At 36.9% G+C, this 25,000-nt stretch overlaps 1 protein-coding gene across 1 annotated transcript; it reads left to right on the plus strand.

Annotated features, from left to right (window-relative positions):
* On the plus strand, positions 1-24,182 carry LOC145980446 (uncharacterized). Its single transcript, XM_083113542.1, has 3 exons — positions 1-84; positions 3,042-3,580; positions 21,719-24,182. Exons 2-3 carry the CDS (start codon positions 3,138-3,140, stop codon positions 22,557-22,559), a joined length of 1,284 nt encoding a protein of 427 aa, XP_082969668.1. The 5' UTR covers positions 1-84; positions 3,042-3,137; the 3' UTR covers positions 22,560-24,182.
* The last annotated feature ends 818 nt before the right edge of the window (positions 24,183-25,000 follow it).

The raw sequence follows: 25,000 nt of genomic DNA on the forward strand, positions 1-25,000 counted from the left end.
CCGCAGACGAGGGGTAAATATATGGATTTCTTTGTGTTACGGTATAAAAGTTACATAAAAATACATACAAAATTTAATTCAAAGGTAAGAAAGTGTGCGCATTATGTTGGACATGGCTAGACAGCTTAACCTTAACTTAGAATTGGTAGTATTCGTGACTATACAGAAGCCAGTAATGTTTTGTTTTCTATTAGCGTATGTGCTTGGTACGGAGGGAAAAGTCTTTGTTGTTGATGAATCTGCATACATTGTAGAGGGTGGTTAAGGAATGGTCTAAAAATAATTAAGTCATTAAGTTAACAGACTCACGCAATTTAGTAATACACCAGATTGAAATAATTGTTGAGTTTGTTTATGTAATTTGGTGAGTTACGCTGTTCTGCGTATGCATTAAAACATAGTTCATTTGTATACACTTTACTGCATGCAATATATCCTTAGATGTGGACATAACAATGGTACGATAAATGTTCCATGTGCATAAAGATTTGACAGTTGTTTAAAGGTGTATGCATTGGGTAACAGTTCGCTATATCGGAGACACATTAAAATCGGATGATTTGTGTTTCACATGGTTCGTACTTACCAATTGTGTATATAAAGAAAAGGGGGTTGGAAACACTCACAGGCGGTTACGTCATCAAACGTATGCAGCGTCCGGTTCACGTAGGGAAAGCAATGGCACTTGTGCGTCTGTGAGATATTTCTCTTGAAAAATATACGATTTCCCGGTCAAATAGATTCCACGATGAAAGAAAATACATCCACGAACGTTGGAAACCTTAGAGAAACTAATTTCTGAGTAAGAATTGACAATATAGAGAAAGTCTCCAATTTCGTTAATTTTCGGTATACTAACTAATTTTGCCCTCCTAATCACGAATCTGTTGTAAAAAACGGGGGTCACGTCTGGAAATTGTAAATTTTGATGAAACATTGTTCGTTAGCCCCCAAAACCATCCACGGGTAGCCCCACAAACCATTCACATGAGGTTAGGTTAGGCCTGTTAGGTTAGGTTCCATTAGCACTCATTTCACCCCTAAATTCATCGAAAAAAAAGGTTCGTATCGTACTAGAATTGAACATCATAAATAATTTTCTGGTACTATTATCGTATGGGTGAAACACCTACGAATCATATATTTCGGACTTCTTTACATTGCTAACGCGTTGCGGAACATTTCTTAAGGCGAAATAATGCATTTCTAACTAAGATAATGTTTATTTTCTCTATTTACGAGTACTTACTGTTACTTGTTGTTTCGAATCTGTAACACATTATGGCTGTGATAGCATACTGGTTTAGGGGGCGTTCTGAGTGTTTTGTCGATTTATGCAGTGGTGCAACCTCGTTCACCGGAAAATATCTACTTTCGTGCCCCTATTTGAAATTATGCTAATACGTCACATTTACGTGTAGAACTTGTAAAATAACCTTGCGATTTACCACGTTCATTGTCCATACACAGCAATTCGGAACCATCTTTCTTTCGCAATTCGTTAATGGTCTTTCTTTACGCACAACTCTCTTGCAACCTTGAATATTGACGTCAGACGAGGAATGCCTACGTGGTTAGGTTAGGCCTGTTAGGTTAGGTTCCATTAGCATACATACAAAGAAAAAATAATATTTTCGCTAAGAGACGCGTTACCTTTGTATTGCCTAACATGAAAAAGGTCTCTCCTGTGACGTCAGAACACAATGTTGCTAGAGTGTTGTGCGATAAGTGAAACCTATTCGGGTCGGAACCATCTTTCTTTCGAAATTGGTTAATGCTCTTCCTTTACGCACAACCATCTTGCAACCTTGAATATTGACGTCAGACGAGGAATGCCTACGTGGTTAGGTTAGGCCTGTTAGGTTAGGTTCCATTAGCATAGATACAAAGAAAAATTATTATTTTCGCTAAGAGACGCGTTAGCTTGTATTGCCTAACATGAAAAAGATCTTTCCTGTTACGTCAGAACACAATGTTGCTACAGTGTTGTGCGATAAGTGACACCCATTCGGGTCGGAACCATCTTTCTTTCGTAATTCGTTAATTCTCTTCCTTGCAACCTTGAATATTGACGTCAGACGAGGAATGCCTACGTGGTTAGGTTAGGTTCCATTAGCATAAATACAAAGAAAAATTGTAAAAACATCTCTCTCCTGTGACGTCGGAACACAATGTTGCTACAATGTTGTGCGATAAGTGACACCCATTCGGGAAAAATTGCTTGTTCCGAACTCGACAGGTGGTTCTAGTGAAAACACGGCGAGGCTGAAACACTGGCTACGGGGTTGCATCGTCTTAACACACGGAACATTGCACTCTCATGCAAAAAGCAAATGGCATGAGCAGAAACAGCGTGTCGGACAGAGATTTTCGCAGAAAACAACACGCATTCACATTAAAATGGATCAAATCTACATTCAGGAACTTCCAAAACGCTCAAGAAAATGATTTCCGTAAGTACTTTCTCCTGTAAATTTGAAGGAAATTCGAAGGAATCCGTTTTACCCATACGATAATGTTACCAATTTTCTTGTAAAACAACAGTGTGGTTGGAAACAATGACAGGAGATTACATTTTCGTTCGTAAAACTATGTATATACACCTATATTAAAAGAAAATTCAATTGGCTCTTTTTCAAATTTCCAGACGTGACCCCCGGTTTTTTACAACAGATTCATTATTAGGAGGCCAAAATTAGTTAGTATACCGAAAATTAACAAAATTGGAGACTCTCTATATTGTCCATTCGCTCCGTTAAAATTGTTCAATAATACTAAAAAGAATAGGAAATTGTAACTTAGGTCAGTTGAGATTGGAGGAGACCTTCTGTATGGTGTTACACTCACATTTATTTCCTGTGCTTTCTCAAGAGGAATTGCTGTATTCATGTGCACATGGAACGTTCAGGCTGTTTTGTATCAGGATAACTTAATAGTAGTTTAGTGTTGAATTGAGAACTATCTGTACAAACAGTCGAATTATATTGTGTAACATTTTTTGCTGTATATCTTTACATTTTATCTGTCTTTTTCTTTTGCAGGGGAGAAGGAAAGTAACATGAGTGAAATCATAATACATAAAATCTGCTGTGAGAGTCTTTTCAAAAAATGCTATTAAATATTTACCGAAAAGAAACATGCTGAATGATGCACATAACTCTGAAAAACATGATACATTTGTAGGTGAGGAATTGGAAAATGAATCCGATGATTGTTCAGAAATGCACGAAGCGGAGAACAAGGAAAGAGAAACAGCTATGTATGGAGTGTCCTGCAAAGAGGAGCTGGGGAAGATAATAGGAGCTGAAGGTGAAGTTCTCGGAAGCATAGATATTGAAGTTGAAGATGCTGTTATGGAAGTGCAAGTGCCCAGTGGTGATTCAGTTGTGGATTTGACAAAATTGTGTTCATCGGATTTTTTTGAATCATTTATAGAAGAGAGGATATGTTATTACTTCCAAGAAGACTCCGAAGCTATTGACTTGTCTCTTAAAGATAAGAGTGGTGTCAAAAAGGAAAGTGAGCAAAATTTTTCATCTTCAGTTGTACAGCCATATGCTCAAATGATGTCAGTGGAAAGGTAGGCATTTTAGAATAAATTAATATTAAGTATGTGATACAGGCATATATGTAAGTGAAGAAAATTTCTTAAGTTCTGATAAAGTATTTGAATAGAATCATAACACACACACACACATACTTTCCGTATTAATCACATTCTGTACTTACCTATAATAACCTACTTCCTTTTGTTTTATTGAGATTTCATCATGCTGCGAATGCAATTTTTACATGGTTCGATTTCGATGTACATCTGTTAACACATACTGCGGAGTTTTAGCGATTACTTAAGGTTTTGTTCAATATATGTTTTTGTGGTTAGGTTAGGCAGGTTAGGTTTGGTTCCCGTAGCATTAAAATAAAGTCCCTATATGCATTCTGCTAAGGTCCCGATTTACTTCTACATTTATTCCCATGCTTCTACGATATTAACTGTCGCTGGTCGACGGATATAATCTTGTCCATGAGAAGTGCGTAAGGTAATTTTCAAGTAGTTTTTTTTTCAACATAAATAACTTTTTTCGAGTCCAAACAGTGCTCATTACTTTAAGGAAGGTTCAAATTTCGTGTGACAATGATTTCCAAAATTCTATGATAATTAGTCTTTGTGCTAGGAGAAATCATAAAACAATCGGAACAGTTACCGCACAATCATTTGTAAAACATGATAAGTGACATTTTGGTCATTTTCGAGTGAAAATGCCATGTCATACAATTTGCATTGGACTCAGTGAAGCCTTCTGAAAGTGGTAAACACAACACAAAAATAATTTATCTATTATAGCTTCTAACGTATAATAAGCTAATAATCTGTTTTGTTAATGAACTCAGAAATAACCAAAATGTCACCATGTTTTACACCCGAGCCCTTCAATTATAATTTTACATAAATCAACTTTTCCTGCAAATTTAAAAGATGAATCTCTTCAATCTTAATTACACACTTTTCTTTAACAGTATTCTGAACACATTCTTCATCCACTTGTGAATATCATTACATAATCGGAAGATGGGCAGGTACCCATGATTCTATGTACCACCACTAGAAAATGAAGCATTTTGGATGGTTTATGAGAACTATGTTGTTTTATCTTGCAGAGATGCATTTTAGTGAAGTAAATTGCTTCTGTTTACTTAGCCTGAAGCAACACAACCTAAAAGCTTCACACAAGTGAATGTAACACCCAAAATAACAATCCAAATTGACACCAAACGAGACATTACCTACCGCTTCATAAACACAAAATATTCATATCATGTCGACATAATTCTCGAGGTGGTACAGTTGGTCAAGGGCCCTGATAGGCCTTCCCATTCATTTGGTTAGTAATCAAGTTGTATTCTAGTTGAATGTTGTCAGTACGCTTAAATTCAAAGCAAGGAACAAAAATATAATTTTGTTTCTAACAATAAATGTACATCTAGTGTTCCTTCTAGAATAATTATCACCCCCTCCCTTTCTACAAGTTATACATGCATATATATGGTCTACATCATGTAATTTTTTGGAGCGAAGTTACAATACCGCAAGTATCTCCAATTTGTTTGAAATTCAGTGTAATCACTAATTTTGGCCTCCTAATCACGAATCTGCAGTTGAAATTTGGCGGTCACGTCTAGAAATTGCAAAATAAGACTAAATAAGTGTGTCCATGAATGGAGTAAACACCCTTGATTTATGAAGAAATCAACTATTTTTTGCAATGATTAGCATTTCAAAACTATGTTTATGATGACCCTTAATTTTTACTATGCTTGCTTAACACCGTGAATGGTTTGTGGGGCAAACATTTTTTCCACCTTATGCAAGATGTCGTTTTCTCAAATGCAAATCAACGCCCCATGCAACGGGTATCACTGATAGCACAACATTGTAGCAACCGCACTGTTGCCAAACTTACCTCTGTTCGAAGCTGCATTCCACAATCTCTTCTCCCTCCAATTCTCATCGTCACTGCCGTCATTCTCCTTGCAGGTTATGGGATTGTACAATATTCCAGCTAGTTTTAAAAATTCCAAAGTGCGGTCCGATCGTAATTGAAGGCACCTTTTCATGAACATATATTTGGCAAGATAACTAGAGTAAAAAAAAAATCTTGGTTCCAAAAGAATTTAATGTTACTTTAGCCTTCCTCCATGTGGACTCTATACTGTCGGTGTGCTGCTCCAGTCTCTTCATCGACGAAGTTGATACTGGGCCTGATTTACTTGTAGGTACTGGTAACCCTCATTCTGAAGCTGATCGTATGCTTTCCAACAGTCGGAAATGATCATTGTCCTGGGCAAAATCCATTCCTTAATTATTTATATCAAAGTTTCGCTGTCTCTTTTCTCTACAGGCACCAAAATACACCTCCTGCTTCCAAATACCCATTGTCCCTCCACTTGATGTCCGCGATGGTATTTTCTTTTTCCAAACTTCACACCTTTGCAAAAGTAATGTTATTCTACCTCCTGACAGAAGGAAGCCCAATCAACGCCTGTTTTGTAAGATATTTCAGCCTCATCACATATGATAGTCAAAGCACAATTTGAAACCCACAGTCATACGAAAATGCACACTTGTAATAAGGTCAACTTTGACCTTGCGAATAAAGTTCCTTTCCGAAGGGAAACAGAGTAATTACATGGGTGTGATTTCTTCTTATTGTACTTAACCTTCTTCCAACACTTCCATCCGTAATTATCAATTGACGCATTGTCTTTGCATAATTGTAAAACGTGGACACTTGTAACCCCCTTCCTGCAGTAGAACACCGAAATCCATTAATTTCTTCATCAAGCCACTTCCGTCATCTTCCATACTCCATTTAAAGAATTGTACCACATTAACAACCTTTTCATTCCTTTCCTCCTCAATTCTTCCACGATCAGTGATCTCCAACTATGATCTCCAAGCAACAAAGTAACAGTGTGGCAACACTGTAGACAGCATAGCAAATAGCCAACTTGACTTGTTCTCATCATCAAACATGGCTACCATAATAGTGTATCGACAATCATAGCGTTAATATGTGCACATAATTTTGCAATATCTGGAAGTGACCGCCAACTGCAGATTCTGGATTACGAGGCCGAAATTAGTGAGTATGCATAATTTCAAAGCAATCTGAGATACTTCCAGTATTGTAAATTTGTACCAATTTTTTTTACATAGCTAGCGAACATACGAAAAAGACATATATCTTTGAGAATAATTTTTCTGTCCCGTTTATTTCTATAAATATGTTTCACAGCAATTGGCCATTCACTGACCATTGACTATGCTGAAGAGACTATATCTTACACGGTGGTTCAGATCGCACTTTAAGCTGAAAAATTAAAAGAATATGTCCTGCCTTATATTCCAGAAAGCCAGTGTAGCTTAATGTTTACATTAGTTAACAATCAAAGTTAAGTACTGTGCGACTTGAAGATGATAATAATAATAATAACTAGGGAGAAGAATTTTAAGGTGCAAAATTATGGTCGGGAAAGTGAAAAAAAAGGTTCTTAAAATGTTTTCAAAAAGGTGCTGATAAAATGCCATTATTCAAAGCTCTCTTTTCCTGCTCCTTCTGTATATGATGCGCGTGGACCGCATAGAGAGCTGTGGTTCTGTCGAATAGGTTTTGTTGAAGTTTGTGTTTTCTCTCGCGGGATTTGCTACATTATCTTGAGAACTATTGGGGCTGTAATGATTATAATATACCATTTTATAGCTCTCGTTCTGCTCTACAAAATGAGACTACAGGATTTTATGTAGCCGCTCAAAAAGAGTAAAAATAATTTATTTTTCTGTCCAAGTTTTTAACAAAACATGAAAGAAAAGGAAGGAAAAATGTACTGAAGCATCAAGGATGGGATAAATGTGCTAATCTCACGAAAAGGTACAACAAAGTGTGTTCATTTTACTTGATTTGATGTTCTAAAATACATTTCTCAAACAATTTGGTATGAAAACAGCTATATTTTTGTAAGGTGCTGCACCTTAAAATCCCTTCGCTAATAATAACATTTATTTAAGGATGAGCTTAGCATGACAACTAAGAAAAGTACATCACTATGTCAAAATAGGAGATACAAAATAACAAAATTGAGTACATAAATATAAAATTATACATTCTCATAAGTTCATATTGTAGTTTTCCACAAGTTCGGCTATTAAACCTCTGCCCTTTGTGTGAGATGCTAGAATTGAGATATTCCTCGTATTCCATCTGGGAATTTTATAATGTATGTTCTTCAAAATGTATTCACTGTTCAATTGAAAATACAATATCTTCAATGCAAAATTGTTCCCTTCTAATTTTCTTATCTCCTCTAAGGTGTGTTAACTGTGTTAGCCATTCAGAATAATGCTGTTCATCGTAATTCTTTCTAAACTTCGCGCATGGAAATAAACAGTTTCTGAACAAATTCCACTTTCTGGAGAAAATCTTCTTGAAAATCTTTACATGAGAAAAATATAAAATCTAGCATCTTCCTTGCTCTCTTGTAAATTTCGGAGAAGTGTTCTTGAATAGAAAAGGGGAGAGTATTCATATCCTCAAATGTTTATAGTTGGAGCATACTTGCACTTTGCATTAATTAATGTAATAGTTAAGATACTATAAAGGGTTTGCCTCAAGGAAATACACACAAACAGCACAATAAAAAACACTTTGGAGTTCTTCCAAGCTTTCGACTCCTTCACGGAGTCATCTTCAGGGCTGGTCGAGGACAGACAGAGTAGACGCGGTTGTCCTGTGTTCGTCAGCAGATGTCGTTCTGGTCTTGCAGTGTTGGTAAGTCTATTTGTGTTTGGAATGTTGGTTGGAGGAGATGGATTTTTGAGTTTTACTGTGTTGTACCAAGAAGAATAAAGATTTCCGCATAAATTGTCATTGAGATTATTTTTGATCATGTGTACCCCTTCCTTAACGACCTGCTCAATTTTTCATTTTGCATGTGCAATAAAGGAAACTCAATCCTGTGGGAGTTGATGGTTGGTTTCTAAGGCATGTTTGGATAATCCCGAAGAACTTTTTTCTGCGTATGTATCCTAGGTGGTCGGTGAAACAGTCTTTGATGGGTCTTTTGCATTGTCCTATGTATGTATGCGACTCCATTCAAGTTACCACAGAAAGAGAAAAGAACGGGTTTTTAAATTTCCTAGACATCTCCATATTCAGAGAAAACAATCGTTTCGCAACCAAAATCTACCGCAAACCCACGGCAGGATCCCGATTCATACATAAACATTCCAACCACCCACCAGGTCAAAAAGACAACATATGTAACAACTTTGTTAGAAGAGCCATGCACTAAGTTCTGACAACCAAGTGCTGCAAGAAGAATTGGATATCCTAAGACAACAGGCCTCCCTTAATGGCTACAGCCCAAGTGTAATTGCTAAAAGTTAAAGAAAAAGAAAAAAGCCAGAAACCACCATCCCACAAACGATGGAAGAGGATCCACGACTATGGTTAGGGATACCATTTATACCAGGCCTTTCCACCAAACTCAGATGCATCTTGGAAAAACATAACTACAGAATAGCATATAAACCCGGCAAATCCATAGGACAAAACTTAGCAGGCTTCAAAACGTACAACAAAGACTCCTTAACAAACTCTGGCATCTACAGCATCAAATGTGAATGCAACCGAAAATACATAGGACAATGCAAAAGACCCATCAAAGACCGTTTCACCGACCACCTAGGATACATACGCAGAAAAAAAGTTCTTCAGGATTATCCAAACATGCCTTAGAAACCAACCATCAACTCCCACAGGATTGTGTTTCCTTCATTGCACATACAAAACGAAAAATTGAACGGGACGTTAAGGAAGGGGTACACATGATCAAAAACACAGATAATCTCAATGCGGAAATCTTTATTCTTCTTGGTACAACACAGTAAAACTCAAAAATCCATCTCCTCCAACAAACATTCCAAACACAACAAGACTTACCAACACTGCAAGACCGCAATGACATCTGCTGACGAACACAGGACAACCCTGTTTACTAGCTGCCTGTCCTCGACCAGCCCTGAAGATTACTCCGTGAAGGAGTCGAAAGCTTGGAAGAACTCAGAAGTGTTTTTTACCGTGCTGTTTGTGTGTGATTTTAGTGTTTTAACAAATATGTTGCCGGCACGTGACGTAAGAAGATTTCTACAGTCATAAGAGTTTTAATAATAAGGTTGAAATACTTACATGGTTTGAAGAGTCGGTCCTGAAGTTTACACTGGAAAGTTACAAGTGTTCTATGTGTGTAACATGGCAGATATCAATGCGATAGTCCAGTTCAGTTCTCCCCAAATGCGACCTTTCTCCTTGCACAGACAACTAGTTTCCTCAAATGTCTTGCTCTAATCGTGACGCTGTCGTCACGAAGACAATCAAAAATCGGAGGTCGTAAACTTGAAGACTTTCTCTATACAACAGGACTAAATGCTTTCTGATGTAACAAACAAATTTCAATTTATAAAGCGTTGAAACCATCTATTTCTTTCAGGCTAACCCTGTATAATGAACTTTCTTAGTACATCTTCAAACTTTACACTTATTTAAATAAATTAATATTCATTCTATTCCATTTACACCAATGTTAATATTCTTTACAGTAGAAACAGTTTATCTTGTTACTCTTAACTCTGTATAGTGCATGAAAATATATGGACACATGTTGTTTACACAAACACCAGTATATTTATATGCTCTTGTCTGTATCTGTACAAAGATTTTTTTTTTTCACAGGGGTATCTCAAAATATTTTTTTCAACTGCTGTAAATTGTAAACTGCATTGCTTGTGTTCTAGTTTAGGCTGCCCAACAGTGCCCAACTATTGAAATGTAAGGTATGAGGTAGTGTATCATAAGATTGCAAGTTAGCTTCATCTATTCTATGGTGCCAGATAGATTTTTCCAAATATTACGGGAGGTAAGTTTTTGTAAAAAATACTATTCTTAATCTGCATGCTGATTGTTACCTTTTAGTTAGAAAAGTTCTTTCTGAGATAAAGAATTGCTATTGAGTGATAAGTTTGTGACTTTTCATTTAGTGCAGGGAATCACGAGGCCCTGTGAAAACTTATGCAATATTAAACCACGTTTATCACATCCAGCATGAAATGAATATATGTCGGTGAAGGTTAGACAACTTCCATTTCCAGTAAATATGATATGCTTAAAGCAACCGAATTTGAAAGCATGGCGAGGATGTCAAGGTGAGGAACTGTTCTCCATAAATATTTGCTAGCTGACATCCTGTTTTAGTACTACAATCACTCGAAGTCATGTTATCCTGTGTGTATGCAACCATACACAACAAATTCAGAGGGTTTCTCTAATGGCACAGTAATCAAGGGGTCCCAGTACCTGGTGGAAGCACATAGTGGTTTGGATTCCACTTTAAACTGTAGAATCAGTCCCGATTAGCCTTACTGTGCACAAAGTGGACTTAAAACACCAACTCAAACTGAAAACCAAACTACAAAATCAGCCTGCCTCATTTTTGGTCTCATCTCGATATGTAAACATCTATCTGTCTTGTCTCGGGGTCTCAAAATATGTAGTTTAGACAAGACATGCAGCATGTCACCACACAAAATTTCACAGTGTATAGGGGTCATTGAGGCAAACAAGTTTTGTTAATAAAAAAATTTCCGTTTGGCATCTCATTTCGATGCTACATGCCCTTGACAAATCTTAATTTTATCTTGAAGGGATTGTGCAATTACTATAAAGAAAATATACAACTTAGTAATGAGATATGTACCCAGTGGTGGCATTTCTGGAGAAGTCACACAGTAAAGCAAATTTATTTTAGGTAACTTTTTCAAATATCCATCTTGATTTTACAGATGTCTTGTCTCATTCTTGGCCTTATCTCAAAGGACCTGGTCTTCTCATCTCGATGTTTACTTTTCAGAGGATAGACTCCTCAAAGTGCAAGACCTTGTGCAGTGATAAGCATCGCACGCCTCTGAGTGTGGCCCTGATGAGATGATGAAATTTAGCAGTCAGATATACGAGTATATCGTAGGAATTCAGGAGCAGCAATGTCAGGCAGTGTTCCAACAGGGTATAAGTCCCCCCACGCCCTCTCCAATAAGTGTAAGAATTGGCAACAATATGCTGGATGTAAACTTCATAATCTTTGTTAAAATTTTCTTTAAAAATTATGTTAATTTTCATTGCACAAATCATTTTTATACAAGTAAAACATCGTGTCACATACCATCAAGTTATAATCTTTGAAATCCTTCAGAAAACTGTCATAAAAAACTTATTTTGCCACCTTTTTGTCCTCAAGATATTTAGGCTTTTAGAATCATGGAACATTCCTGGAAGTAACGCTCTAATGTTTTTAAACAATCATTTACAGTCTCCGTTATTCTTTTTAGACAATAGTTCTCTAACATTTCATAAGTTCAAATGTTTGAATACCTTTCGGGACAGTCCCAGTAATATGCAGGGGTGAGTGGAGTGGAATGAAAAACTTTATTTTTTTTTTTTGCTTCTATTTTTTGTGCTTGCTTGCTTGTAGATTTTTGCATGGACTATTACACATATTTTCCATTTTTCAACATGGAATCCAGGTTCATCTATGCATATTTCTCAGTGGTGACTTAAGTGCCTGGATAGGTCTGGACATGCGTGGAACTATTAAAAATTCTTTCACTTGTTTACCGTTCGGATGACATTATTGTCAGACATTTTAAACTTGTTGAAGTCATATTCATTTGTTGAAAGAAGTAAGTTTTAATCCCCAAGATCTGACACATTTGTTTGTTTTCTTTTTTTCACTTTTGGAATTCACTATGCCTCCAGGTAATAATCAGAGACACATGTTTTGAGTGCTGCACGAGCCTTGATGCATGCTATTAGTAACATATAATTTGATTGCAGCTATATATGGGGTGGGGAGAGGCAAATTCCCACCAAAATAAACCACTGGTTTTACATTAGAAATTATTTTTTTTGTGCAGCTGCAGCAAGTACCCAATTGTTGCCACTAGAATGGAACACATATCAGGCAATATGCAGATACCAATTTGAACTTTCATGTTCCAGCATTGCCTACGTTGGGGCTCAAGGAAATTCAAATCTCATTAAACAAATAGGATTTTTTTTTACTTTCGTCATCTTCTTTATTTTGGTAAATTATTTTATTTATTTATTTACTTTTACTGTAGGCTTGTAGCCTAGACTATACTGAACTATAATTTGTAACTAGCGTTCATAGCTACTGAGATACACATTTTTATTTATAACCTTGAGCAATTTTAAACTTACCACTAAAAACGCACTCTGCGTTCAAGAGTTAAGCTTCCAGACTGCAAGAGCCCACTGGTGCAAGTTCCCATTTGAGTCAACATCTCTAGAATAACATGTGTTGTTTCGCAGCTCACTTGACTAGTGCTGCCACCTTGACATATTGTTAATAACAGTTTATATCTCGTGTAGATATGAACTGTGTTCATTCTGTTCTATAACATTTGTCAGACTTTTAAGGGTTTCATTTCACACATCCTTGTTTTTACATATATTATACAGGAAATGGAACACGTCATTAAAGATGGAAATCATTTAGTAATGCCCTTCCTGAGGCTGTAGGTTGTCATACCCATGAAATTTCCAAATATTTTATATTGTTGCCTTATTATATTACACAGTAGTATTTTTGTTTTTAATGGAACTCTTACTTCTACTTTTTTGTTTTGTAAGGTACATTGTGCAAAACACAAATATATTACTATGTACTAAAGCATATTTAATTTATTTTGTAAGCACCTGATTATTAGAGTTAGTTTTTTCTTGTGCTGTGTATGTTGAAACTTTAAAATTTGTGTGCTTTTTCTTTTTTTTCTTTAAAGCATGTTTTTAAGTCTGTATCCAGTTATTTGAAAATAAAAATTCGAATTAAAATGTTATTGTGTTTGTATTTAATATTTCCATGCATTTTATAAAAGTAGATAGTAAATGTTAGTGCATGTGCTTTATTTACATGCTTGGTGAGTTGAAAGGTTTTTTTCTTTCTTCCAGAAGTAGAAAGTACTTTATTTTGTGTTTTTATATTTTTGTGTGCATACATAAATGTAATTTTTGTATGGCCAGTCTGTCACGACTTGAGCCTATCTGGGCAATATACGTGGTCTGTTAGGAAAGTAATGAGACTGATTTTCTGTAAATGATGAATTTTATTATTTTTACAAATCAAGGTTATCCCCTTCAAAATAGTTCCCTTAAGCAGCTACACAGCGATGGAGGCGTTGTTTCCACTGTTCGTAGCAGTGCTGGAATACTTCTTCTGGAATACCTTTTAGCTCGTCGGTTATGCTCTTCTGGATATTGCCCAAAGCATCAAAATGGCGTCCTTTCAAGTGGTTTTTGAGCAAGGGGAATAAAAAAAGTCACAGGGACTGAGATCCGGCGAATAAGGGGGCTGAGAAACCACAGGAATGCTTTTTTCTTGCCAAAAATTCATTGATGGAGACTGCCGTGTGACATGCTGCATTGTCGTGGTGCAGCATCCAAGTGCGTGCAATGTCTGGTCGCACAAGTGCAACCCTTTTCCTGGGTCTTGCAAGGACTTCATTCGGTACACACGTTCAAATTTAACTCACTACTGATCATTCTCACCGTCAATCGACGATCTGACCTCACAAGAGACCTCACTCTTTCCACATTGTCATCCGTTTTTGAGGTTGAAGGTCTTCCCGCACGAGGTTCGTCTTCCACTTGTTCTCGGCTTCCTAAAAAGGACTTCTGCCATCTGAACAATTGTGCCCTAGATAGTGCATGTTCTCCATAAGCCCTTTGTAACTTTTCATAAGTCACAGTGGCGGATTTGCCAAGCTTAACACAAAATTTGATGGCACAACGTTGTTCAAAATTTTGCCAGTCCATTTTTGTAACGCACCTCACAAACACAACTTCACGTCAGACGCTCTCAACAATCTTGTAGCAACTGTAGCAAGTTGAAACTTGTACTGAGTTAATGGCAAGCATTCACCTACCTGCCGTGTGAAGGAGGGGGCAGCAGCGTTGCCGGTTCGTGCACAGTGTTGCCAGTCTCATTACTTTCCTAACAGACCATGTATATTTAAAAAACTACTTGGAAAGAAAAAAGTCTGAAAAATTTAGGGTTGATCCAGTATGAGTGGATTGGTCTGAATTTAATCGTCAGTACTTTTCCAGAGCAGAGCTAACTTGCTGGTTTGTAAAAATGCTGCTCAATACTTTTATGTCATTATTTCTGCAACAGCATCGATGAGAGAGAGAAAAGTATGGTTAAGTGATTATCTCGTGAAATTGTAAATCTTCCAAAGCAAAACTCTGATAGTATAGTTCCAATGAAAAAAGTTACATACATGGTTTGACCAATAAGTATCGGGACTTAAGTCATAAAAATAAATTTATTGAAGATGTATGTACGGTGTGTTAATATTCTTCAAAATATGACCCTCCTGCATCAATACACTGCTGCCAGCGCTTTTTCTACTCTTCATATGCCCCCTGGAAGTCAGCAAGCGCAAGGCTGTTCAGGCAACCCGTTGAAGCCACTTGACTGCCTCAATCATCCCGAAACGATGTCCTTTCCGGCTCCTTTTGATCCGAGGGAACAGAAAGTAGTCGGGGGGAGCCATATCTAGACTGTAGGGTGCAGCGTTGCAACATTGTGTTTGGCCAGTGCCTCCCTCACAATTAGCGATGTGTGACTGGGCACATTGTTGTGATGCAGTAGCCAGGAATCGGCGATATCCCTTCGGACGCGGTGGACCCTAATCCTGAAACGTTCGAGCACTTCTGCATAAAATTTCCCGTTCACTGTTTGTCCAGCAGGCACAAACTCCTTCTGCACCACACCTTTTGCGTCAAAAAAGACGATGAGCATAGATTTCACTCTTGATTTGTTGATGCGGGCCTTTTTTGGTGGAGGAGAGGTGCTTGTGTGCCTTCGACGTCTTCCTGGCCATCTTTGAATTGTTTATGCCACTCAAAAACACACATTCTGGACATTACTTCATCCTTGTAAGACTCACTGATCATATCAAAAGTCTCCGTAGCAGATTTGTTCAGTTTAACGCAAAATTTGATGGCACAACGCTGCTCGATGGTTCGCTGCATCTTTACTCGATGCGGGCACTAAACACACTTTCACTTCAGGCACGACCTACATAGTCCAAAGGCTCGGAGGCAACTGAGCTGGGTCTTCTAGCTCACGTGACATCCCGCAACAACGATCCCACCCACAGAGACCTCTCCACCCCTTCCCATTGGCCGGACAAAATCAATCCCGATACTTATTTGACAAACCCTGTATAACATAATGGAAATATTTGTGTTACAAATTGGCAGTATTATATTTGATTGGGGTGGATAAAAGCATGCCTGGCATGGATAAAATTTCCCTTTGTTGCTGGGGATGGTTGTGTGTAATGGAGGGGAATCCTCCCTGTTAATTTCCACCCTGGGTTAAAATAATATGTTGAAACATTGAAAACTATGACACCGTGATGTGTCCAGCTGATTTCTTCCTCGCTGCTAGCACCTGAACAGAATTTAGCAAACCTAAATTTTATGCAGATTCATGAACTTGTTTTAAACAACTTACATGTTTTAATCTACATAGCACTTATTCATTTCCTGCCCTGGTGGGTTTAAAATTCAGATGTTAGTTGTTTTGTTTGTTTGTTTTTTTAGTTGAAGCTATGTATCTAGTCATTAGTGCATGCTGGGTAGAAAATACCCAGAAGAAAAATTACTTCTCTTCGTCTGAATTTGAATTGTTTTAAAGCATGTAATTAGTAATACTTTCATTGATTAATATAATTTTATTAATCTTGAACATTTGAATTGAATCGCACAAATAACATGTTGAAATACCAAACTGAAATGTATGAGCACGCATTGGGTGAAATTTACCCAGGTAGTATTTCTACAGCCCTGCGTGCGGAACTAACGAACTGACAGGCGATTCAAGGTTCCGACACTCGGAAGGGTTCGTTGGAAAGTTGCTGTGTAATCTAGGTGAAAAATCTTAACGAGATCTAACTTAGAATATTAACATAAATCTTTGAAAACATATTTATTTAAAAGATTCATTTTTTATGTTTACAAACAAACCTAAATTTTATACAGATTCATTCATTACTATCTTTGACACACACAGTAGATGTACGTTTGTATAATTTTTGCAAAAAGGGCAGGCTCAACCATGACTTGAATCAATGTCTCTAGTATGTTAAGTGTGACACCAGTACTTCAAAGGCAACAGGCCCTGTTGCAGAATTACTTCTCAAGACAATTTCCACACAGGTGAAACAAATGGAAGATAAAAATACTTGAGGGCTGGGTTGGTAGATCGTACATCAAGCAGAGTTTCAGAGAAACCCAGGTTCAAGTTCAGGCCAAGCCTTAATTTTTCGCTTACTTTCTACAATAGATTTACTCAATATTCTATTTATTCAGTACACCAATGGACGATAAGATAGTACTTTAAATTTAGGCTTCATGTCATGTGTCATTTTGAAAGACTTTTGTCTTCGTTGGCTGATCACACATGAAGAACTGATAACATTGGACAGTGATTCTGGTTGTTAACAAAGACCCAAGATCATACTCAGAGGTTAATTTTTACATATTTAGGAACATTTCATACAAGGTCTGACAATTAAGTTCGCAAACTCATCCTGGGAAAAGTGCTACATACCTCACTGCTGAATATCATTACAGTCATCTTCAAAGTACTCACCTCGGGAAGCTATGAACCGACGCCAGTGCCTAATCCTCCCTTCAAAGCATTTTTGGAACTCTTTTTCTGGAATTGTCATCAGAGCTGTCGTCGTATTACCCTTGATGTCCTGAATGCCATCAAAATGTTTTCCTTTCAATATTTCCTTTACCTTCGGGTAATGAAAATGAAAAAGTCATTGGGGGCCATGACTTTTCATCACCAGCAATAACACGGCCAAAAACATAATTTTGCCTCTCTGAAAGGTCTTGGCAAACTTCAACTTTCATTTGCTTTTGTTCACCAGTAAGCTCCTTCAGGACCATTTTTGCACACACACCTTTATCATGCCAAGATTTTCTTAACTGATTCTCTATTGATTATATTACTTGGTCTTCTTTGCTTCTCACAATCGGCCAATGATTTTGATCCACAATTCGATGAATTTTTGCAATATTTCCACCAATCCTTCTTTTTACTGGTCACCCTGACCTCTCTTCATCAGTAACGCTTTCTCTTCTCTCAGAAAAACATACCATCCATTTGTTCACTGCTGTTTCTTCATGGCGTTATCCCCATAAACTTAGATAACATGCCCTTTATTTCACCTCCCCTTTTGCCAAGTTGAGCAAAAAATGTAGTAATGTTTGTCTATTTCTCTAATTCAAGCTCCAACATTCTCGCAATGACACATGAAAACACAGCAAAAACACACACAAACAATTTGTTTGAGATTCGAATATATTTTACGTGAATAATATCCAAAATATAGAAAAGAACGGACAACAAAGAGCCTCATCTCTAAGGACACTGAACCCAGCAATTCCCACAACAGAAATTCGTTCGACTGGTTATTTCTTCTCCATTTCTCATCACCTTTCGTCAGCTACTGCGAAGTATATAAACATATTAATAAAACATGTACTAGCATTTAGATGTGAAGTTTACATAGACTATTATCTTTTTAATGTCTTTCAATTTGCAATCTAATATTAAATGAAAGTCAGTCAATATAATGTATTGTATATTTTATAATATGATTTGACTATTTAATCGTTCACACATACTTAAATGACAAATGACTATATTGTGGAATGATTCAAGGGAGACTGTAAAAAGGTAAAATCTCTCTGCAGACATCAGTGCTCAGTTAAGCGACAATTTACAACACAAGGTAACATTGTGTCGCCACTGCAAATGATAGTCTCCCTTGAATCGTTCCACAATATATACAGGGTGTCTCATAAGAAATAGCGCAAACTGACACAGGTGAAAGTACACGATAATAGAAGCAAAAAAGTCTCAGTAAATATGGGTCTGCAAACGAGCCGTTTTCGAGATAATTGCGAATGTGTGATTACAAGTCACTACTGACTTTACTGATATGTAAACGTCGTCCTCGTTGGTAAAATGCTAATAATGTGTGCGAATGTGTGGGTACAAGCAGTCATTGATTGCATTTTGTAAACACAGAGTACTTTACTCCTTGCGTGGTCTGAGGTTTGCTCTTTGTTTTACAAAACAGAACATTTCTGAGAGGTGACGTTGCAATCAAACAGAACATTTTGGAGAGGTGACATTGGGATACAATCGGTACACAGTCTAATCGTACTGTGGGAGTCACGTGAGTTGTTCTGGACTGTGTAGTGAAAATGGAACCTTACAGCAATGAAGAGTCTCATTGGACCACACATTCTTCCAAGAACACTCAATGGACCGAGGTACCTTGTTTTTTTGTGGCATGATCTTCGAGGCTGTTCCCCTTGATCCACGTCAGAGTATGTGGTACATGCATGATGGGCCACCGCCACATTTTGCTGCTGCTGTGAGACATCTAACATGCAGATATCATCAAAGATGGATAGGTTGAGGCAGGCCTGTACAGTGGCCTCCAAGGTCACCAGATCTAAATCCTTCAGATTTTTGTGTCTGGGGTCACCTCAAAAGCATAGTGTACAACACTCCCGTTGACACGGTTGAAGAACTGGAACAGAGAATTGTCCATGCTTGTGAATAATTGCGAAATGATCCGGGGCTGTTTGAAAGAATTCGAAACTCAATGCGGAACAGAGTACAGTATTGCATCCAGATGGAAGGACGACACTTTGAACATCTCCTTTAACAGGTACGAGTGTACAGTAATTGTAATGTAGAACATACTAAAGTAGTGCTGTATTCCTTGTTAAAGTAAGTAGAATGTTCAATAAAAGCAATGAGATCTGATTTTTAATACTGTATTATTGGTATTTTACCAACTAGGATGACGTTTACAAACACTGAAGTCAGTGATGGTTTTTACCCACACATTCGCACACATTATTAGCATTTTACCAACTAGGATGATGTTTAGAAACAATGAAGTCAGTGGCGGCTTGTAATAACACATTCACGATCATCTCGAAAATGGCTCGTTTGCAGACACATGTTTACTGAGACTTTTTTGCTTCTATTATCGTGTACTTTCACCCGTATCAGTTTGCACTATTACTTTTGAGACACCCTGTATATATATATTGTGTGTGTGTGTCTGTCTACTCCTTCCCCCTCACCAATCTGCAGTGATTTTGCACCATGCTGCCAACGTATGTGCAACGTAAGTTCACGAACTTAATTGTCAGACCTCGTATGTTGTCTACATTTTTAGGTTAATTGCAATGATGAGGATGAAACTGATGAGGGGACAGTCACATAGAAATACTCATGACTTGAAATTATGTCAGCAACTTTGAAAGCACGTTGTGCCACCATGATTCATTTAGTACATTGTGTGCATATATTTGGATGTTTCTAGTTGACATTTCTTTTCATGTATTTTGTGATGTTCTTTTTCATGAGACGAGACTTAAAACCGGTAGGAAAATGATAATTGCAGTACACGGCAATATGTAATTTTTTAACACCAATATTGAAGTTCCTGGCCAATTGGAAGGAACAACTACAAATGCACATTCAGCCTCAGAAAGGCCAGCAAGTGACACTTCAATTGACAGGAACTTGAAATGTACAAATTATGCCAAGACATAGTAATGCGCCTGCATTTCAGTATTCATATGACATCAGTCACCAGTTTGAAATGCAAGTGAAATTTCTTCCTGAAGTTCCCAATGGTGTCTACATAATGGATATACGAGAGCAATTCGGAAAAAAAATGCCTTTTGATTATCAATGACAAACACTCGTAGATACAGAACTTTTATTATACACATTAGAAAACTAAATTACCTTACTTTTCGACATAATCACCATTCAAATTGAGGCACTTGTCATAATGTTTTACAAGGTTTGAAATTCCTTCTGCAAAAAAATCTCCCGCCTGGGAATGAAGCCACCCTCTAACAGCATCGTGAAGCGCACTGTAATTGTCGAAGCGGTGCGACGCAAGCCACTGTTTAATGTGCCTGAAGAGGATGTAGTCGCTTGGTGCCAAATCTGGGATATAGGGAAGATGATCAAAAACATCCCAACGAAACTGCTCCAAAAGTTCTTGAGTGCGTCCAGCGGTGTGAACCAACACCACACTGGAAGTCAGCATGCCTCGATGCTTGTTCTGGATGGCCCGACTGAGTTGTAACATTTCACACAGAGAAATCGTATTACTGCATGCACTTCACATTTGGCGGGATTTTCTATTGGAGTGTTCATTTTTAATTGTTATAGTGGACGAGTAAATTGCAACACAACCTTCTCCTTCCACTGCCTACTGAACTACTGCGCACAGCGCCACAGGACTGACGTCGCTATCCCCGGCTATTTCTCGAACATGCGCAAACGGAAGTTTTTTTTTTCCCGAATTGCCCTCGTATCACTTCTTCAGCAGGTGACAGCTCCTGCCGCCATGAAACTTCTTGAATAAGAGAAAGCAGTGATATACTGTGGGCCATGGAGCTTGGGTTTTAAGGATTTATTAAATTTTATTCTGAGTACATAAAAAAAATTATGTAGGAAGAGGTGCAACATACTTAGATTATATTGATGTGCATGCAATTTTTTCTTTTGCATTTCTTGTGAATGTTTTGAAGCATGCATGTATGTCATGTCCAAGATGTGCAGGTATGATACTTCTTAATTATCAACCATTAAAGGTAAAACCATTTTTATTAGTAACGTAATTCTAAAATAGTTACTAAAGTAAAACATTCCAGTTTAATTTTCCTAAATAGTAATCTGTTGTCATCACATCACCTAAAGTGTAATTATAAAGGTGTGAAAATCTATAAAGGCATTCTGAAGAGTCTATTCAAGGAATGTAGAGGCTATTGGTTAAGGTAAGCTGTCATATGATAGAAGCTCTTTAGTCTTTCCTTGTTAGAATGAGAACTGTGGAAGTTAACAACTGCACTCACAATTGGGTAATTCTTTTGCAAACATATATCTATATTTGGATGTTTTAAATGACTTTTATTTCTCTATTATTTGTAACTGCAGTGTGATACTGTTTTGATTATAGCAATGAGAATCCCAAGACAGAAAATTGTTCCCCGGAAAGTTCTTCCAATGACAAGGAGTGGGAGTCTTCGGAGCCAGCTTTCTACGATGACGTAGATGACGAGTGTCTGGAGTTCAGCAGGCACAAATCTTACTCTTGCAATAAATGCGGCAAGGTGTTCTCCAAGAGCTCACTGTACCAGAAACACTGCATAAGCCATCTGAGAGATAAGTTCTACAAGTGCAGTATGTGTCCAGAGATATGCAACACGTACTCGGATTTAGAAAAGCATGAGGAAAATCATGACAAGACGAGCAAGAGTGAAATATGCAGGGAGTCTTTCCGTGTGGTCCTGGGCGATGGCGATTTTAAAACCAGCATCGACGGGCAATACACTTGCAAACAGTGCTCAAAAACCTTCAATAAGCTTAGTCTGGCAAAAATCCACTTGCGATCTCACACTGCTGTTTTAGATAATCCCAGGAAATTGTGCTCAAATGATAAAATGTCTGAGAGACAAACTAACGGCAAGTTGCACATTGAAGCATGTAGAAGTAAGCCCAGTTCCAAATGTCGTTCAACATCCCCTAGAGGTAAAAAGAGTCACGTTTGCAATGTGTGCAACAAACATTTCAGCCAGTCCTCGCAGCTGAAAGTCCACGAAAGGGTGCACAGTGGTGAGCGTCCGTACGCATGTAACCAATGCAACAAAACCTTCAGCCAGTCTTCCGCACTGAAAAGCCACCGACGCGTACATACCGGAGAGCGTCCCTATGCCTGCCAAGTCTGTAATAAAGTGTTCACTGTATCTTGTAATCTCAGAGCTCATGAAAAAACGCATATCAAGAAAGCACAGTGGTAAGTCACTACGCATAAACAGATGCACATCAAGAGGGAGAAAGGGGTGATCATAAAGAAAAAGGAAATGACAAACATGTTACAACATTGATTTTTTCATGGCCTCACATCAAGTACTTCGAATTCGTCCCACAAGCGAGAATTGTTTTTAAAAAGTAGTCAAAGAGATTGTGTATTTCAATATTCACTTTTACCAAAATGTGCTCTTATGTACTAGGTATGTATATGTATCCTGGTTGTCCTAGCCACCACTCATGAGGCCAAGTATTTTGTGTAAATGTATTATTTTTAATTTTTCTTACTACATTTCAGTTTCCACATGTAGATTTCATCAGGTAATAATTTAATTTTATAGCCTGATAAAAGTTCCATGCTGAAGCTAAAATTTAACTAGTGAAATAAAAATAATTCTGCTTTTATTTGTAATTTCATGAAACAGACGTGGTAGTAACAAGCAGGTGTTCATTTAGAAAAATTACATGAGTTAATTTTTAAAAAAAAGTGTCATTGTGATGTAACAATAAGGCTGAAAATTGTATTGAAAGTTATTTAAAAGGAACTAAAACGTAGCAGAAAAGTAATTTTAAAGCTTTTTTTTATAACTGTGGCCACCTGGGAAGACGTAAATGCTTTCCTCACCCTTCCTTGCTATCGTACAGGACCAGGAATGAATGGGCGAGAACTTTTATAAACTTTCATTTGATACCTCTTTTCATTTAAATAATTATAAGTTTATATTAACAGTAAACATTTAGAATTGTCTGCATTGTTTTGGCAATGTTTGTGGCTCTTGTAAATTCAATTGAAATTGATTCAGGGAATTCCATATGTCTGGTACATATTTCAGTTTGTATTAACCGGAACGAACCATAATAATAATTCTGACGTTCTATATTTTTTTATTAAAATTTATAGAGTGAAATGAGAAAGCATATGCAACATGCATATACTTGTTTTGTGAGGACACCTGTGGATTGATGAATTTTGCAATAAATGTTTACAATGCATAAACATACACTTTTGTAACAAGTCATGGTAATTTGAGTAGGAAACTCATTCGATGTACATATTTAATAGCCACCATACAACTCTTGCAGTTCATCTCTGATTCCAATCCCTTTCAAACCCTATGCTTAATTTGCAGTAAAAGAAACCACATATCAGATACCTTTCTAATGTTCTAATTCAGTGGTAATGTAACAATTTTACACAATAATCTGATGCTACTCTATCTTTTTTTTTTCCTATGGTAGAATAATTTCTTTAAAGAAAATATGTTTAAAAATATTTTTTTAAAGATATGCAATATATGGAACTTTTCTTAATCTCATTTTAATATGCCTAAAGTTGGACCATATTGCATGAAACATAGATTTGCTGTGATCACCCCATGATGTATTCTGGACTGCTTGTATTTCTTGACTGATAATTGTTGAAATAATAACTGGTAGTTAAGGTATATTACAAGTTTACAACTTATGTAGTCAATAAATGTAGGCTTACGGAAAGATATAGGAAATTGTACAACATGAGCAAAGCTCTCTGCCATTTTATTGCCTTGGGACTTCAAATAAATGAGATTCACAGTTTAGAAAGTTATTTGCAAGCTCTTTGCAGTTGAGGACAGAGTGCGATGTTGATTTTCAGATATTTTCATGCTTGTAGGATTTGATTAAAAATATATATATATGATTGTGGGCATTCCTAGATATTACACGGGTGGTATCTGAAGAACTTCTGCTAACAGAATTAACTTCCTCATTTTTATGTACATAGAGATAAAAGTTCCATGTTGTTTTCCAAAAAGTCAACGGCACAATGTCATCTATACAAGGATTTTACTTCTTAATGCAACATGGAACTGATTTTATACAAGTAATGGAAAGTTTTTGACAATTATTCTTGACATATTCATCTTCAGTGTTGGAAGTTTCAAGACAATAAAATTGAAGAGAGTTTTAGATGGATGTATTGCTTGATGTTTGTAACAACAGTTAAGGGAATCGTTCTGAGTATTTTTTCTTGAAAGTTGCAATGTTTAAGGAGGAATACAAATATTTAAAAAGCATGTCTAAAATGTATATTTCTTGAACAATTTTATTATTCAAAACCTCCATAATACTCTTATACTTACGAATTTTACATACTTATCACTGCTGGAAAAGTAGTTTGTCTTTCATTCTAGTCATCATATTTTACTGAATTTATCGTCTACCTACTGTAATGTACTTAAACTTATGAAGACACAGTTTAGATGTATATCTAATATATGTTTTATATGATTTTTGTTATTGTAATACTTGTATTTAAGAATGAAATTTACTATGAAACAATATTTGATGTTAGTTATTAATTATCCAAATCCATAAATACCTTGCAAGTACCACATGAGTTTTTGCTAATCTCTAAAAAAAAGATGAAACTTCCTTAAAAGTAAGATGGTGG

This window comes from Lepisma saccharinum, chromosome 27, assembly GCF_977018435.1.
Source record: "Lepisma saccharinum chromosome 27, izLepSacc3.1, whole genome shotgun sequence".
NCBI classification, from domain to species: domain Eukaryota; kingdom Metazoa; phylum Arthropoda; class Insecta; order Zygentoma; family Lepismatidae; genus Lepisma; species Lepisma saccharinum.